Source organism: Mauremys reevesii, linkage group 10, assembly GCF_016161935.1.
Source record: "Mauremys reevesii isolate NIE-2019 linkage group 10, ASM1616193v1, whole genome shotgun sequence".
Classification (NCBI taxonomy): domain Eukaryota; kingdom Metazoa; phylum Chordata; order Testudines; family Geoemydidae; genus Mauremys; species Mauremys reevesii.
The window spans coordinates 50,330,625-50,347,627 of record NC_052632.1 but is presented as its reverse complement, the minus strand read 5'-3'; the positions used below and the strand labels follow the sequence as shown (position 1 = coordinate 50,347,627).

General features: G+C 49.2%; 1 protein-coding gene across 1 annotated transcript in view; it reads left to right on the top strand.

Annotated features, from left to right (window-relative positions):
• Positions 1–12,522, top strand: part of PIGQ (phosphatidylinositol glycan anchor biosynthesis class Q) — an 82,785-nt gene extending 70,263 nt beyond the window's left edge. The window contains exon 11 of the mRNA XM_039492249.1: positions 12,382–12,522. Within this exon, the coding sequence (XP_039348183.1) occupies positions 12,382–12,462 (81 nt within the window). The 3' untranslated portion in view covers positions 12,463–12,522. The remainder of the gene's footprint in view (positions 1–12,381) is intronic.
• The last annotated feature ends 4,481 nt before the right edge of the window (positions 12,523–17,003 follow it).

Genomic DNA, 17,003 nt, shown 5'->3' with positions numbered 1-17,003 from the left:
CAATTGTTCCATGGCCAAGGATCCTGGCTGTGCAGAGTGCAGCTCTTCAGGCACCATCTTCTCAGCCCTCCCAAACCTCTGTGCTGGGCCAGGGGCCTGCCTGGAGTCTCTCAGAAGGATTTCTGCAGCAAGAGGAACTCTTGTAAGTGGCATATTCCTGCATTCGCCACATAGAGGCTGGGAAGAAATACAGAGTGACGAGCCCACAGAGCCAGAGGGGCAGCATGAGCCATTGGTAGGGCCCTACCAAAATCACCATCCATTTTGGTCAATTTCACAGCCATGGGATTTTAAGAATCGTAAATTTCATGATTTCAGCTATTTAAATCTGAAATTTCAGGGTGTTGTAATTGTAGGGGTCCTGACCCAAAAAGGAGTTGTGGGGGGCCATAAGGGTATTGTAGGGGACGTTGCGGTACTGCTACCTTTACTTCTGCACTGCTGCTGGCGGCGGCACTGCCTTCAGAGCTGGGCAGCTGGAGAGCAGCGGCTGCTGGCTGGGATCCCAGCTCTCAAGGCAGAGCCACCGCCAGCAGCAGCGCAGAAGTAAGGATGGCATGCTATAGTATTGACACCCTTGCCACTCTCTGGCCGCCCAGCTCCCAAGGCAGCAGTGCAGAAGTAAGGGTGGCATGATATGGTATTGCTACCCTTACTTCTGCGTTGCTGCTGGCAGGGTGCCGCCTTCAGAGCTGAGCGCCTGGCCAACAGCCGCTGCTCTCCAGCCACTCAGTTCTGAAGGCAGTGCAGAAGTAAGGGTGGCAATACCTCACCCCCCCCCTAAAATAACCTTGTGACACACACCCCTAGCAACTCTCTTTTGGGTCAAGGATCCCAATTTGAGAAACACTGGTCTCCCATGTGAAATCTGTATAGTATAGGGTAAAAGCACACAAAAGACCAAATTTCACAGGGGGAGACTAGAATTCACAGTCCGTGCCACATTTTTCAGGGCTGTGAATTTAGTAGGGCTGTAGCCAGTAGGTAGGGGCTGGACTGGGCTTCAAGACCTGGATTCTAATGCTGACTCTGCCACTAATCTTGGGCAAGGTGCCTTGCTGCTCGGTGCCTCAGTTTCCCTTCCCACCCTTTGCCTTTTTGGATTGTAAGCTCTTCTGGGCAGACTGGCCCTTGCTGTGTGTCAGTACCATGCCTTGTACCATACAGCTCTGATCTGGATTGGGCCCCCTCGGTGCCACTCTAATGCAGATAATTTGCATGATGAATTTTGGCTAATCCATATTGTGAACTTCTTCCCTGGGGGCTTGGGGAACTCAGGGAGGGGCCCCTCAGGAAGTTTCCACCAGATCACTCCTTGGGGGGCACTGGTTTGAAACTCCCCTGGCTGTGGAACAGTTGGGGAGGCTGATACTGACATGTGGCTATTAGGGGAGTACACAAAGGCACACGTCCATCTGCACCCCTCAGCTCTCTGCAGGTCCCAAGAAACATGACTCCTCAGCCAACCACTGCCCCTGGGCGCCCCTGAGCCCCAGCGGGCGGTTCTGTGGGAGGCAGAGGAGGGTGAGTTAGTGCTGACCAGGCTCCCAGCAACGTCCCCACACAAATCCCATGGGCTGAAGTAGAAGATCATTGGAGCCTGCTTGTCACACATCCTAGTGGGTGCCCCTTCCTGGCCACCCACTAGGGCTGCTGTGAGAGGCCCTCAATCCTCTGAATCCCCCACCTGTTTCAAGTTCCTGGAGCCTGAACAAAGCCCAGCCACTGCGCCTGTCTCTGGGTCCCTAGGCACACTGAGGGCACAGACCTTCCAACCGGCACCCCTCATGTGGGTCTAGACCCGCTAGACACCACCTGGCCCCTCGGGCACAGCGCTGACCCTTCAGACTCCCCGGTGCATGAACCACATCCCAAAGGGTGACGCTGCAGACTAGAGTTTAATGCAAGGGCACCCACAGCAGTTGTGAAGCAGCCAATGTACATGCACTTTGGACCTGCTCACCACTGTATGTTGCTCTTTACAGTTCATTGTGGAAAGCACAGGACAGGACAGATCACATGGAACCATCTGGGATGGGTTCTCCCCGAGATGCCACCTGGAACTAGGGTACACTGAGCCCCCTGACCCACTAGCCTGGGCTCCCTCTCACACTGTACTGCTGTGACAAGCTGCAAAGCCCTCCAGCCTGCCTTTTCATCAGCATTCATACAGGTAGGGACACACCCAGCTGCCGTTACCTGAAGGCTCTCTGACGAGCCCCTGCATAGGAAGGCTACAGCCAAGGCAACTTCCAGCTCCATAGGCAGCCCGCCCCCCCCTCCCCCCCGAGTATAAACCCAAAATTATACTGTCTTGTGCTGCACAGGGAACTGTACAGTGTAAGATCATAAAGTTCACCTCTTCCCTCAGTGTGGAGAGGAATATGCAACAGCCTTTGACCCTTGAGTTATGATTCCCACACACTTCACTCCGACTCACTGGTTTAGATAAAGCAAAAACAAGTTTATTAACTACAAGATAGATTATAAGTGATAGCAAACAGATCAAAGCAGATTACCTAGCAAGTAAATAGAAATGCAAACTAAGTTTAATATACTAGATAGATTGGATATGAATTAGCAGATTCTCACCCTAAGAGATGGTACAAGCAGGCTGCAGGTTCTTAAGGGGCAAGCTGCACTAGCTTTACAGCTTGGAATCACCAGGTGTTTCATTCACAGGCTAGAAATCCATTTAGCCTGGATCCAGCACTTCCCCCAGTTCAGTCTTTGCTCCTCGGGTGTTTCCAGGGGTGGTCTTGGGTGGGAAGTGAAGAACAACCGATGATGTCAGTCCCTGCCTTATATAGCTTTTGCATATGGCAGGAACCCTTTGTTCCAAAGCTTGGTTTCCAGGCCAGTTTGTGGAAAAATACTGACATCCCAAGATGGAGTCCAGCATCATGTGGCCTGGTTACATGTCCCTGTAGTCTCATAGCAGCCATTATTTACAGGCTGTTTGGAGTGTTCACAGGAAGGCTCACAGGTGGGAGATAAGCTTCTCCAAAGGTCTATTTTTCTCCCTAATGGCCAGGGCCGGCTCCAGACCCCAGCGCGCCAAGCGCGCGTTTGGGGCAGCATTTTGCCGGGAGTGCATCAGGCGGCTCCGGCGGACCTTCCGCAGTCATGACTGCGGAGGGTCCGCTGGTCCCGTGGCTCCGGTGGACCTTCTGTAGGCGTGCCTGCGGATGCTCCACCGGAGCCGCGGGACCAGCGGACCCTTCGCAGGCACGTCTGCAGGAGGTCCCCCGGAGCCACGGGACCGGCGACCACCAGCGCGCCCCCCGCGGCGTGCTGCCGTGCTTGGGGCGGCCAAATTCCTAGAGCCGCCCCTGCTAATGGCCCATTGCCTTGAATAGGCTCTTCCCCACCCACTATCTAGACTAAAAGCATCTTGTCTAGTGGGCGTCACCCAGGTGTAACTACATTTGAAATACAGATACATAGTGAATATTCATTACTTCAGATACAAAAATGATACATGCTTACAAATAGGATAATCATATTCAGCAAATCATAACTTTTCCAATGACACCTCACATAACTTACCTTGTACAAAACATCATAATTATGTCATAATCACATAACTGAAGAATATGGGGTGCAGTATCACACCACTAGCCTAAGCACAACATCCATTGCTGCTCCCCCATCCCTTGGGGGAATCATATATTATTGGGGTTGGAAGGGACCTCAGGAGATCATCTAGTCCAACCCGCTGCTCAAAGCAGGACCAATCCCTAAATGGCCCCCTTCAAGGATTGAACTCATAACCCTGGGTTTAGCAGGCCAATGCTCAAACCACTGAGCTAGCACTCCCCTGATCAGCTGTGTTCCATCAGGCAGGCAGGGACCTCTCATCACTTACCTGCCTTAGCCTCCCACTCAAGCTGGTACAAAATGGCTCCCTTCCCAGTCCCCACCCCCTCTCAAGTGCTTTTATAGACCTAGCTGGGGTCACCTGCTGCTTTGTTCTACCTTCTGGTAACTTTCCAGTACTCCCAGCCCCCCCTGCCTTCAGGCCACAGGAGGATGTGTCTTCTCCTAGCTGGAGCACCATTGGCGCAAAGTGTTTAACTCTGCCTAGGCCATCCTGGCGTGCTGATCGTTCTGGGTATGTCTACACTGCAGCCAAAAGCCCATGGTGCCAAGGCCCACAGCGCAGCTCAGTTGACTCAGGCATAAGCTGCGGGGCTAAAAATAGCAGGGTAGCTGAAGCCCAGCTTGTGAAACCTGGGGAGGGGGTGGGGCTCAGAGCCCAGAGCCCAGGCTCTAGCCCGAACATCCATACTGCTATTTTTAGCTCTGTAACTGAGTCCGTTGCCCCAGGCTCTGAGACTTGGTGCCATGGGTTTTTCTTTGCAGTGTAGACACACCCTCCCCACCATTGGCTCTGGCCTGGCCAACTCACAGGGAATCCACATCCATATATGCTTCCCATGCCCCAGTAACTTCCTGACACAATTCCATAAACTGATACACAATCCCAAATGGTCACAGTGCATTGGCCCCATGCCCACAGCTAGAGTGCCTGACCCGTCTGGAGAGCAATGGAGGGGCTTCCGCATGGTCACAGAAGGGGAAGTGACAACACAGAGGTACCTCCCTATCCTACTCCCTATTTTTCTGATCCCCATAGCCAATGCAAGCAGAGGGATGATTAGAACCCAGTGTGTTGTGAGAGGCTAGATGCTGGTCCCTGGATCAAACACTGAGCACGGGAGGAGATACAGAAAACATGTATTAAGGCCCAGCTCTTCAAAGGAATGTAGGCTTCTAACTTCCACTGAAATCAACCTAAATAGCTTAGAAGATCTGGGCCAAAAGACCAATCAACCAGCAACTCCCCCACTCCAATGTGGTCAGCCATGCACATGCTACCCTAGCCCTCCAATCTCATCTCATTTCAACACACCTTTCTGCAATGCACATTCAAATCCCATAGGAGTTCTTGAACATACAATGGCATAAGACAGACATAAAGAAGACTCAGTAAATTGGTGCTTGCTAACCCACCCCAAGGAAAATATGGCTCATCCCATGCAAACCTTGGCGAGCTTTGAGCTAGCATTCCTTAAGCCACAGAGCCTCTGCTCAGCTCACAAAGCCATGACTTTACCATCTTTTGGCTTTGATACAGACAAACATATCCATAGCCGTCCAAAATAAGCTGGAGGTTTCACAGGATTCGATACAGCCCCTCATGTTCCAGCATTAGAAAATGCTGCTCTACTGGTTTTGAAATGTGTCTTTCTCTCAGCACCAGGCTCGCAGCCTAAATAGCATGTGTTTGGATTACAATAGTAGCCAATGAGCCCAGGCAAGAGTGGGTCCCATTCCACTGGGCTGTGTGACAGAAAACAGTCCCTTCCCAAACAGCTTACAGTCTAACCAGGGACAAGATGCAAGGCGGGGTGGGGAAGTGGGCGAGGACAGGGCCGTGCTAGGAACACAAAGCTGTATATTAGCTGAGGGTATGTCTCCAGTGCAAGTTTAACCCAGGCTCCTACTCAGGTGTTGCTCCTAACCTAGCTCCCACACACAGCCCTCTCAGCCAGGTTGAGTGATGCTTTCACCCCTTGGCCTGGCTGGGGGCTGGATTAGAACCTGGGTTCTGCTTTCCCTCAGGCTGGTAGCCCACCTGCTTTGCAGTGAGGACACAGGCTAAACCATTCCAGTGCGGCTAGTCCTCCAATGCCTTCCCACAATTCCCCCCATGTACCCAGGACAGACAGGTTCCCCGCAATTCACTAGGAAAGCCTCAAGAGCGGCTCAGCCTGCTGCAGCACAAAGCACCATGGGATGGGTCCCCAGAATAGGGTGACCAGACAGCAAATGTGAAAAATCGGGACTGGGGTGGGGGGTAATGGGAGCCTATATAAGAAAAAGACCCAAAAATCAGGACTGTCTCTATAAAATCAGGACATCTGGTCACCCTACCCCAGAAGTCCTAGCGACACACAGAGAGTGCAGCACCAGTGAGGACCCAGTGACTTGGGCTGGGCTCTGCCGTGCGGCTGCTCATACCTGGGCTAGACTTCCCTGGGAGCTGATCACCTGGGCTGACTGCAGTGAAGACACACTCTGGGATCGCTGAAGTGATTGGGTTTGGGGATTTGAGCAAGGGCCCCATCCCTCTGACTCACTGGGGCCTGGGGCTGCAGCAGCACTAACACTGCTGAAAACATTCTCTACATGGAGAAAGAACAATAACGAACCAACACCAGGCCATTGGCTGCCAGGCAGAGGCAAGTTGCCATGGGTGTCGTGGCAGAGGGAGATCGTAAGAAGGGATTTGGAAGAGGACAACGTGGCTGTGGCAATTGATATGGAGACGGTGTCCAGTCCATGCACAAGGGGCAGTGAGATGTCGGCGAGGAGGGGCCCTGGCTGCTTTCTAACCATGGACAGTCAGTCCCACAGTTGGGGCAGGGGACTGGAAGCTGCTAGCCATGAGCCATCACTTATTTCTATCAATGGGCCGCTGTTGACTGGCTCCTAGCCATGGGCAATAGGCTGTTGTCTGAAGCCCCACACATTCCAGGATCACACCATTGCTGAGGTGTAGGGCAGGTACAGGTACAGGCCCATGGCCTATCCCAACACCTGCATGTGGCCCTGCTCCATCCCTCGAGCACAGAGGCAACCAGAAGTGCCAGCAAGCAGATGAATGCAGCCTTAATTTCCTGCTCACACCCCCAATTCATTTCTGCGGTCCCATTATAAAGGAACTTGGCTTTGGCAGCCTGTTTGGCAGCATTTACCCTAGTAATTCCAGATGCTGCGAGAAGGCTCCTATGCCTAGTAAAGGCCTCTTAGCCAGCAGCCAGTGGCTTTCCTTGGTAGCCTCTGCCCCTGGAGGATTAAATTATTTATTGAGACAGGGAAAAAAGGATACTGCATTAGAAGTCAACAGTTTGCTGCTCGCAGCAGCTAAAGGTGCAGGATAAAAGTCAGATTGTAAGGAGTTGCTGCCTACACACATGCAGACACATGCACACACACGCACGCTAACATATGCACACATGCACATGCACAGAGGAAGGTCATTTAGACAAATGTTGCAGAGGCAGAAATGGAAAATTCCCACACAGCGCCCAATCTACGTGAGCCGCCATGAAATCGTTCTCAAAAGGAGGGTCACCAGACACGATGCAAAGGTGGCAGGATCCTCTCACAAGGATGGAACTTGGGTTGGGGGGGAGAGGCAGGAGCTAGGGCTGCATTCCTTTGGTAGAGATGCCGAACTGTGACTCCAAGGTGCTGATCTCTCATGGTCACTAAAGATCCCAGGGTACTTTGCACCAGCATCGGGGAGCGGGAGATTGATTCTGATCTTACGCCCATATAAATCAGGACTAATGATACTGACATCAGAGGGGCTGCACCGGTGTAAACCTAGTTGGAGAGGAGAGTCAGGCCCATGGCATGAAACCTGATGTGCCTCCTGGTTGAATTCCAGTTGGGTTTGTTACATTGCTCCTCCCTAAATTCCCCTGGCAGTTTCAGTTTGAGGCAGCAAGCCAGCTCTTCAGCTGGTGCAAATCGGTTCAGCTCCACCAACTTCAATGGCATTCTGCCGCTTTGCACCAGCTGGGATTCTGGCCCAGGATCTGCTTCACTTCCTGTTCTAAAGTGCTGCCATGAGCTAGCAATCAGCTGTCACATTCCACCCCAGACTGGGCTGCCCTCCAGCCCTTGGGGATGAAAGGCATTCTGGCCTCATTCAGGAAAGTACTGAAGCATGAGCCTAACTTTAAGCATATGAGTAATCACACTGAAGTCTTTAAGTGCCCTTCTTTATGGTCACCTATAACATCATTTTGCACTTGCAGCACATCGCTCCTTTCAGCTGAGGATGAGCATCTTTCATTTCCCTTCTCCTACAGTAGCGTTAGTTATAATTGTCTGTCGTGTTCAGTTCCCCCTGCCCAACCATGCTCTGAGACAGTGAGTGAACTGAGACAAGGGTGAAGCAAGTAACTGTATTTTAATGTACTAAGGAAGATTTTTAAACAATATATAAATAGGAATGAGATACGAGTCCTTTCACAGCCTCACCTATCTATCTATCTACCCTTCGCCATACATGCATACCTAGCCATCCAGACAAAGCTAGATAGATAGCCAGCTGTCTGTTCTGTGGTAGCTGTGCATTTATGCCATATTGATCATAGTTTTATCTAGGAGCCTAAGTCACTAGTTCTAATTCAGCCTGGTTTGGTAGTGACTGGTGATAATTATTATCCAACACCTGCGTGGTGTCCTGTGTAGAATGAGTTTGGGGAGGGGCTCAGTCCAGTTCTTGCACACAGATCTCCTCATCTCAAAAAGCACCACAGTTGTCACCTATTAGCAACTTTCTTGGCAGAAAGGTCAAGGTCCAAACAGGCCATTGGTTCAGAACTCCCCTCTGCTCCCTCCAGGTGGGCTGTGCGGATCATGGCTGAGGCACATTAGTGGTAGCAGTGGGAATGCCCACCATGCTGCTGCCCCAGCTGGGCCTGTCCTGGGAATGAATACAGGATCTCAGCCTGCAGGGCTCCTGGTCTGAGATGTGCTTTGAAAATCCCTGCTGCTCGGCATTCACAGTTTTAATTTAAACTTTAAAGAGCAAACCCACGCTCCCTAGTGAGCCAGTGAAATATCATGTGACCGGGAGCCCAGAGACCTGAGCCCTGGAACATATGGATATTGATCGATGGAAACAATTACACTGATCACAAGTGGTAAACGAGAGGAAAGTGCTTGGTTTGGCAGCAGGTCCCGCTCCCTCCTTACACCTTCCTGTTGTTTTTTTCCCATCCCTGAAGTAACATTTCCATAGACCAGACTGCACCGTCCTGGGCTGAGGGGAAGAATGGGACATATCCCCCACCAGGCCCTGCCAAACCCAGCAATGTGAGAAAGCGAGGAGGTGAAACTCACACAGAAAGGTGCTGCTCCAAGCTGGTTCCAAGCAGCATGTAATAAATGTGGCTCAGAACAGGGGGCAGGACCCGCCCAGCCTGCCCAAAGGAGCCCCAGTGCCCCTCACCCAGCCAGGTGTAACTGGTTAGATCACTCACCTGGTAGTGTGACCAGACAGCAAGGGTGAAAAATCGGGACAGGGGGTGGGAGGTAATAGGAACCTATATAAGAAAAAGATCCAAAAATCAGGACAGTCCCTATAAAATTGGGACATCTGGTCACCCTACTCACTGGGGACCATCCAACGCTTCATGGCAATGTTTCCTCCCCCAGAAAAACAGGATCTACCAGCAGCTGTTTGATGGTCTGTGAAATTAACTAGCGAGTGTGCTCCACTGCCAAGGGAAGCAGTGTCCATCGCCCAGGCCCCCATCATAGCTGGGGCCCAGCGAAGGAAGGATGGCCTCATCATAGTAAGAAGCTGCTTGGGGACTCCCAAGGCCTGCGTTAGCTTCCTGGCTTTCCCATAGGCTCCAGGTGTGACGTTGGGCAAGTCCCTTCATCTCGCTGGACCACATTGTGCAGCTGTGACTCACAGGAGCAGTTCCTTTGAACTCGGCAGGTCCTACCAGTGTGAGTAAATGCATACCAAAGATGCAGAACACTGCATAGCTCAGCCATGCGGTTCTCAGCTGTGAAACAGGAACAATGGATCCCTGCCTCGCAGGGTGTGCGTGGGGATAATCACACTGATGATAGGGAAGGGCTCAGAGGGCAGGAGCTAGATAGGGTAGGGGCAGCTTGCCCTGCCCTCACACATCCAGGATCCCTACAGCTCTCCTCCGAGCAGCAGACGTTGTCTGAGATGCTCTCCTCTGACTCAAGCCTCTCCCTGCACTCCCGGTGTGGCCGATCCTTGTTGCTTTATCATGAGTCTCTTGACATTTGAGATTTGACTTAAAGCCCCCACTGCTGGAGTCATGTTATTTTGTGATCATCTCCCTTTTTGTGAACAAAAACAGAACGTTCCTGGCCTTCCAGGTGGCAGAGAAAAACTTGAAAGCGTGACCTGTAACAGCTCTAAAACCCAGGAAGCAGAGCAAAAAACAAACAAGTGTGTTAATTTTAACAACCTCATGATTTTGGGGGGCCCAACTCATGATTTGGGGTTGGCAATACAATTGTCCCCCCACAATCTCTTGACCCCAGTTTCCTATTCCCTTTTGGGGGAGCGTGGTCAATTTCCCTTCATTGGGCAGCGCCTCTCAAGACACCTCCCTCCGCAACTGAGCTCCAACAGGCCAGCGCTCACCACAAGTGCTAACACTGCTTTCAACAGAAGAGGGAGGAGGAACCTCTTTCCTGGTGCGGGACTGAGCCCTTCAGATGCTGCAACACTGTGCCGCTGCCTGGAGTCTGCAATACATGTAGCCAGCCAACGTTACAAGCCAACTGCAATCCCAATGTTACCGCAGTGAGTTTCCTAAAACTCTCCCTTCCACCACAGTAAATCTATAGGGCTGACCCCTAATGTTATTATGAGTTAATGCAGCAGCTTTACGAGAAATCGCCAGCCACTTTCAGCCTCTGCAAATGCAACGAAACAGCCTGTTAATGCTCTAAGCCAGGGCCTGAAATGACAAATAAAGTGACCCTGATGGGAATGCTGATGAGGCAACTATCACTGTCAGGGTTCGCAGCCCAGTTGTCTCCCAGCCAGGGGGAGTTTTCTAGATGGCAGTAATCGTTAAGCATGGTGGGGCAGTCTGGTGGTGGAGTGGAATTAGCTGGTTGCACAAGCTATAAAAGGATTAGCCCAAATCCATTGTTTGTTGTGAGATTTGTCACTGACACTCCTGGGGGATGAGGCCTTGAGTACACAGGTCCCCCGCTGCAGGAGTTCTCTTTTGGGAAGGGTTTACTGCTACCCGGGGGCCCAATCTTGCTCCCCTGGTGACTAAGGGCAAAGCTCCCACTGAAGTCACTGTGGAAGAGTTCTGTTCTGAGCAGTGGCAGGAGCTGGAGGGGTTGGCTTGTGGGGAAGAGGCACGGTCATTCAGGAAATAAGGGATTGATTCAGGGACCAGTCTCCTGGCCCTGCCCTGTGATCCGGGCCAAACATGCCTACTGATTCTGGGTACCTTGATTTTTGGCTGCCCAACTTGAGACATCTTGGGCCCGATTTTCAGAAAGGGCTGAGCACCCACAGCTCCCATTGGCTTTGAGTGGAGATGCTGCATTGCCACAAGAGGGCACGAGCCTTACAAAGGGGCATGATGCCATTGCGGGAAATGCTCTGTCGCATGTGTAGCTGTCACCTGTGGTATCGCCACTGACACCTCTCAGGGGCATGAGTTGTCTCTTCTGTGAGGTGCTGGCTGGACACCCTGGGCACCCAACTGTAATCAGAATATTCCCAGAAAAAATCAGATGGGGACAACACTACTTTCTAGACTAGCCCTATTCCTGTCTGCCCCTTCCCCATGGGCCACCCAGTCCCTGGGAATTATGGCAGCCCTATCATGCCCCCACAAGAGAGAAAACAAGCCAGCTCTCAGCCTCCCAGGACTCTGCTTGCAAAGCACACAGAATACAGCTCAGCAGCAATGGACAGGCCCTTTCTGTGCATTCCCAGAGTCCAGACAACAGCCTCGCTGTGAAATAGCTGGGAGTTAGAAGAGCATTCTGCACATTGAAATGCAAATTAGCTCACCAAAGGAAAGGGAAAGGTGGAGGCTATGGGATATAATGGGTTTTTAAATAGGGGAGGAAACATTCCATCTCAGCTGGAAGGGTGGAGGGGGTTCTTTTTGCTCAATATAATGCCTGTGCTTAAACCCGCAGTATAACCCAGGCCCCAGGTAACCTGCAGTTCTGAGGCCAGGGAATCCATCACAAACTCCAGCCTTGCTGCAGAATCTAGCTCCAGAATGGAAGCCTTTCCTTGTTTTGTAAAACTAAAGCTCCAGCCCTCATCAGTCCAAAGAAAACCTCTGAAATGTGAACTGAGTGCAGCAATGCAGCAACATCTGCCGGAGTCTGCAGACAGCCTGAAACAATAGTGTTATGAACTGCCCTATTTATCTCACTTGATTATTAACTCTGAAACATAAGGATGGCATTTGGAATGTCTGCATTGTAAGCTATTTCATTGCAGATCATAACAGCAAAACCATGCAGTTAATGTACATACCACACACTCCCAAAGTCCCATGACTCCTTAGATGTCATGAAGCCCCAAGCACCTCCAATCCAGCTGTCCCAATGTCCACCTTCCCCCTAACAACTTTAATAAGGCAACTCTGCACTCTCAGTTCAAATCTCTGCAGCACACTGCACATGGAAAATACAGGACTGCACCAAATAGATTAATTGCAATAGGAAACGAATTAACATCCAGCTATGCTAATCAAATGATTCATTTCCATATTGAATTTGATTTTTTAAAATCAGTGTTCAATTTCTCTGCAGCTGCATCCGACTCTCCAGCATGAAGTGATGCAGGAGAAGGGGCCTTGCTGCAGAACTGAGGTGGTGCTTGCTACGGAGTAGCTGGGGACGTCAGTGGAATGATGATCACAGCTAGTTTCCTCCCTCCATTTCCCTCAGTAATAATCCAATTCCCTCCTTGCCATAATAAACCACTTGGCCTTGGATTATTGCCTGGTAAAATGAATGCCAACGATTCCCCTCCAATTAGCCTTTATCTGATATTGTCTTACGGTAATAACAGTATTGCACTAATGTCCAGGGCGTTAGCCTGCTGTATACAGTTGGTTTCATTCTCATACTTTGATGGATTCTCCATCGCTTGCAGCCTTTACATCACGGCTGGGTGTCTTTCTGTAGCTCAAACAGAAGTTATGGGCTTGATGGAGAAATTACTAGGTGAGATTCTCTGGCCTGTGTCATGCAGCAGATCATACTAGCGCAGTGAGACTCGGACTGAGGCTTGGGAGCCGCCAATGGCTCTTGAATGTGTCTCCTGAGGCTCTTTGCAGCACAGGATACTAAAACACTGCTTGATTTAATTATTAACCAGTCTGAGTTATTAACCAATCAGGATGCTTTTTCTGTGTTATTAACCAACTGTAGAGAAAAAAAATATAGAGATAGATAAGAATAGTAAATGAACCAATGAGTTCTCACTCCTGTGGGCCTTTTGGGTAAAGCTGATCGATAATTTGGCTCCTGAATCACTGATGTCTGAGTTTCACTGGCCTAGATGATCATAATAGTCCCTTCTGGCCTTTATATCTATGAATCTGTGTGTGTAGTGTATGCTGCAATCGGGAATTTAACAGTGACATCCAGCTGAGACAAACATAGCATTCTCTGCAGAGCCAGACGAGGGCAGGCTTCTGTACAGCTCATCTAGTACAGCCGCTGCTTACAAGCCATGGCCCTTAGAGCCTCTGGCAACATTCAGGGTACACTTTCCTGTCAGTTCATGCCATTGTAACTCCACTGGAGGCACTCCTGAGTCACACTGGTGAGAGGAGAATCAGGTCCAGCTAGGAGCTGCGCTAATTAGGCTGGTCTGTTCTTGTCCCCTTTGCAGATAAAGTGTTCCCTACCCCACTTTCCCATACAGATGGCATGAGTACTTGGCCTGTAAGCTCTTTGGGGCATGGACTATCTTTTTGTTCTGTGTCTGTGCCGTGCTTTGCACCATGGGGTTGTTAGCCAAAAGGGCTCGTTTCCCCCTGGAGCTTACCTAATTACACCAAGGAGGCACGGAGACAGGAAGACGAGTACCACACCCTTTATTGATCGGTCAGCTGAGCGGGTGCGCTGATCGGCTAGTGCCAGAAGAGAGACACACCCCACAAGCCCGAACGGGCCTTTTTATAATCAGTAACAAACAACTTAGCCTACGTTTGTCTACGTCATTTGGTTGACCTGTAGAACCTGTACATGCATCTATTAGGGGATAATTGGATACGCAGGATACATATATCATTTTGTGGGGGCTACAAGATACATCTGTTGAGGATACATTTGTCATTCTGAAGGGGACACAAGATACATCCGTTGACCCTTTGTACTAGATACTTTGGATGCATACATGTGAACGCAGCTGCATACACTTGGGGAGCCAAACAAGCTGATAAGCAAAATAGCTGACATAGGTAAATACACGGCCTTCAGTCTAATAAATTCTGTAAGCTTTCCAACATGGTTTGGGCAAGCATAGCATAACTTTGGTTCACTCAGGCCTAATACAAAAAGGCTTCATTAGCACTATGGTTTTCCAACAGGGTCTTATGCAGTGATTGGGGCATAGGACAGTGCTTCCACAATGCAAATAAATAATTATAATAGGAGTAGTAACAGCAAACTTCATTTCCTTCCTGCTGGTTCTCCCTGGCAGTTTACTGTTCCATAAAGTGAAGAATATTGTTAGTCACCTGCCTCCACTCCAAACTTCTTCCACCCACGCCCCTCAGGATGGTTATAATCACTTTGGTTTTCACATGGTGTCCAACCACCATTTCAGTTGTACATGGGGAAAGACCTCACATTCTCCTGCTCCAAGGGCCCCAGCCACTGGAGCTAGAGGGAATCACCACTAGCACTAGCAGTAGAGGACCAATAACACACTCTTGAATGTGTCTGATTTCCATCCAGCAGGGGTCAGTGAGGGTCATATTAGCAATTATATTACACTGGATATGAGTCAGCAGTGTGCCCTTGTTGCCAAGAAGGCTAAAGGCATTTTGGGCTGTATAAGTAGGAGCACTGCCAGGAGATCGAGGGATGTGATCATTCCCCTCTATTCGGCATTGGTGAGGCCTCATCTGGAGTACTGTGTCCAGTTTTAGGCCCTACACTACAAAAAGGATGTGGAAAAATTGGAAAGAGTCCAGCAGAGGGCAACAACAATGATTAGGGGGCTGGAGCACAGGACTTATGAGGAGAGGCAAAGGGAACTAGGATTATTTAGTCTGCAGAAAAGAAGAATGAGGGGGGATTTGATAGCAGCCTTCAACTACCTGAAAGGGGGTTCCAAAGAGGATGGATCTAGACTATTCTCAGTGGTAGCAGATGACAGAACAAGGAGCAATGGTCTCAAGTTTCAGTGAGGGAGGTTTAGGTTGGATATTAGGAAAAACTTTTTCACTAGGAGGGTGGTAAAGCACTGGAATGGGTTACCTAGGGACCTGACCTACCTTTGTATGAGTCCGTACTGACTATCCTGTATTAGTTCAGAGATTCCTAGGTGTTCCCATGTTCTCCGGCAAATCTGCATTCTCTGGGTCTTCCCCATGGCTGACTGGCATCTAGTTGCTTTGATCTCCCTTAGAATTCCATCTTACATTCAGGTGTGGCCTCTCTTCACAAAACACCAGTCCCTCCCTTGTTGCCAGAGTGTATAGGGATCTATATCTTTTGCCACCCAATTTCCTCAGGTGTGGCATCATCCAGCCCTGAGGTTTTACCAGTTTACCAGCCTTAATAACTAAGTGCTGTTCTATTCTTTAAAAGGACTGTGTTAAAATGTAAGAGATCTGCTCCCTCTGTGTATAGTGAGGGGCAGATGCAGGTACATTAGTGGCATAAATACGTTTTTCACTGTGTTTCACTTCTGTCAGCCCCACAGAGCCGGCCTGGAGTCTATTCCAGCTTGTGCCTCACCAACAGCAATGTTTACTACATTCCAGTTGCATGGACAATGGCTTACGCTTGTACAATGCGACTGAAGACATAGGGTTGCACAGGTGTCACTGAGAGCAGAGTCAGGCCTTGCAGATCTTACCTCATTAGTGATGGTGCATTAGATGGAAAGCACATAGCTTGACTCTCAGTCAGAGCCCGGACGGGAATGTGCAGAGCCAATAGTTAGAAGAAACAGCTGGTTACTTGTAAATTATGTAAGTTTAACCTGCAGACATTGAGACACAATGAACACGAAACACGCGATCAATGCCATTTTTACAGAATCACTTTTCACAACAGAGCTGAGTTTTAAGTGCCTGAATCAAAGACTGTTATAATCAGTGGACAGACTTTCATGGCTTTGGATCAGGCCCTAGACCACCTTCTCTGGTATGATCCCATTGTCCAGCAATATCCTTTGGTTTTGCTATAGAAAATACGTGTCTGTTTCACATCTTTCCTGCCCTCCTCTCCCTCCTCCCTCTTTTGTGCAAACTAAGGCCCTGAATCAGCAAAGCATGTTTGCCTGCACTTCACTTTAAACATCTCCTAAAGTCCTGAATCCAGCCCAACACAAAGAATTCATTTGTTTTTTTTAACCCTATCTGTATCTTCTGTCAATAATTTCCACCTCAGGTGTCAAAAGCCTGATTGTCAACTTCCTCGATTTCTTAATCCTTGTGCACTGAACAGACCGGAATATGATTGATAGGCAGCTAGTACCTTTCTCATTGACAGTATTGTGACACAAAATACTGCAGTTACATTAATGGGAGCTCTGGCATTTGATCCATTACAATACTTGGTATTTATATGACGACATCTGTATTCTTCCATGCTTTCCTTATTTGCTTGACTGTGATTCCTTAATGTCATTCTGTAATTTCTCAGTTCTTCTTTGTCCTGAATACAAGCCTTTTTTTTTTACTCAATATTGCCAACCCAAAAATCATTAGTCAGGCCCCAAACAATCATGAAATTATCTTAAAAATCATGAGACTTTTAAAAAAAAATGCTTGGTCATTTTTATTTATCCCTTGAATTTAGGATGCATTCAGGTCACATTTTCAAGCTTTTCTCTTCAACCATCAGGGCTAGAAACATATTTTTAACAAAAGCTTAAATTCTCATATAATCACTAGACTCCAGAAGCTGGGGCTTTAAGACATACACCAAATATGTTGGCAACACTGTCAGGTTCAGCCACATTACCCATGTTTACACCCCATAGATATAATGCACTAGCTGCACTCCTTTGCTTCAATAATAATAATTAATCATCATTTAATAATACCTTATACAATGTGTAATTGCATTCATAAGCAGGAATAAGGTTACAGAATTTAATCTGGAACAATTTCCATTGCCTGTGTGTGTCTTTCCCCTACCTGCCACCACATCAGCAGGATTGTGGTGCTGTTAGGGTGACCAGA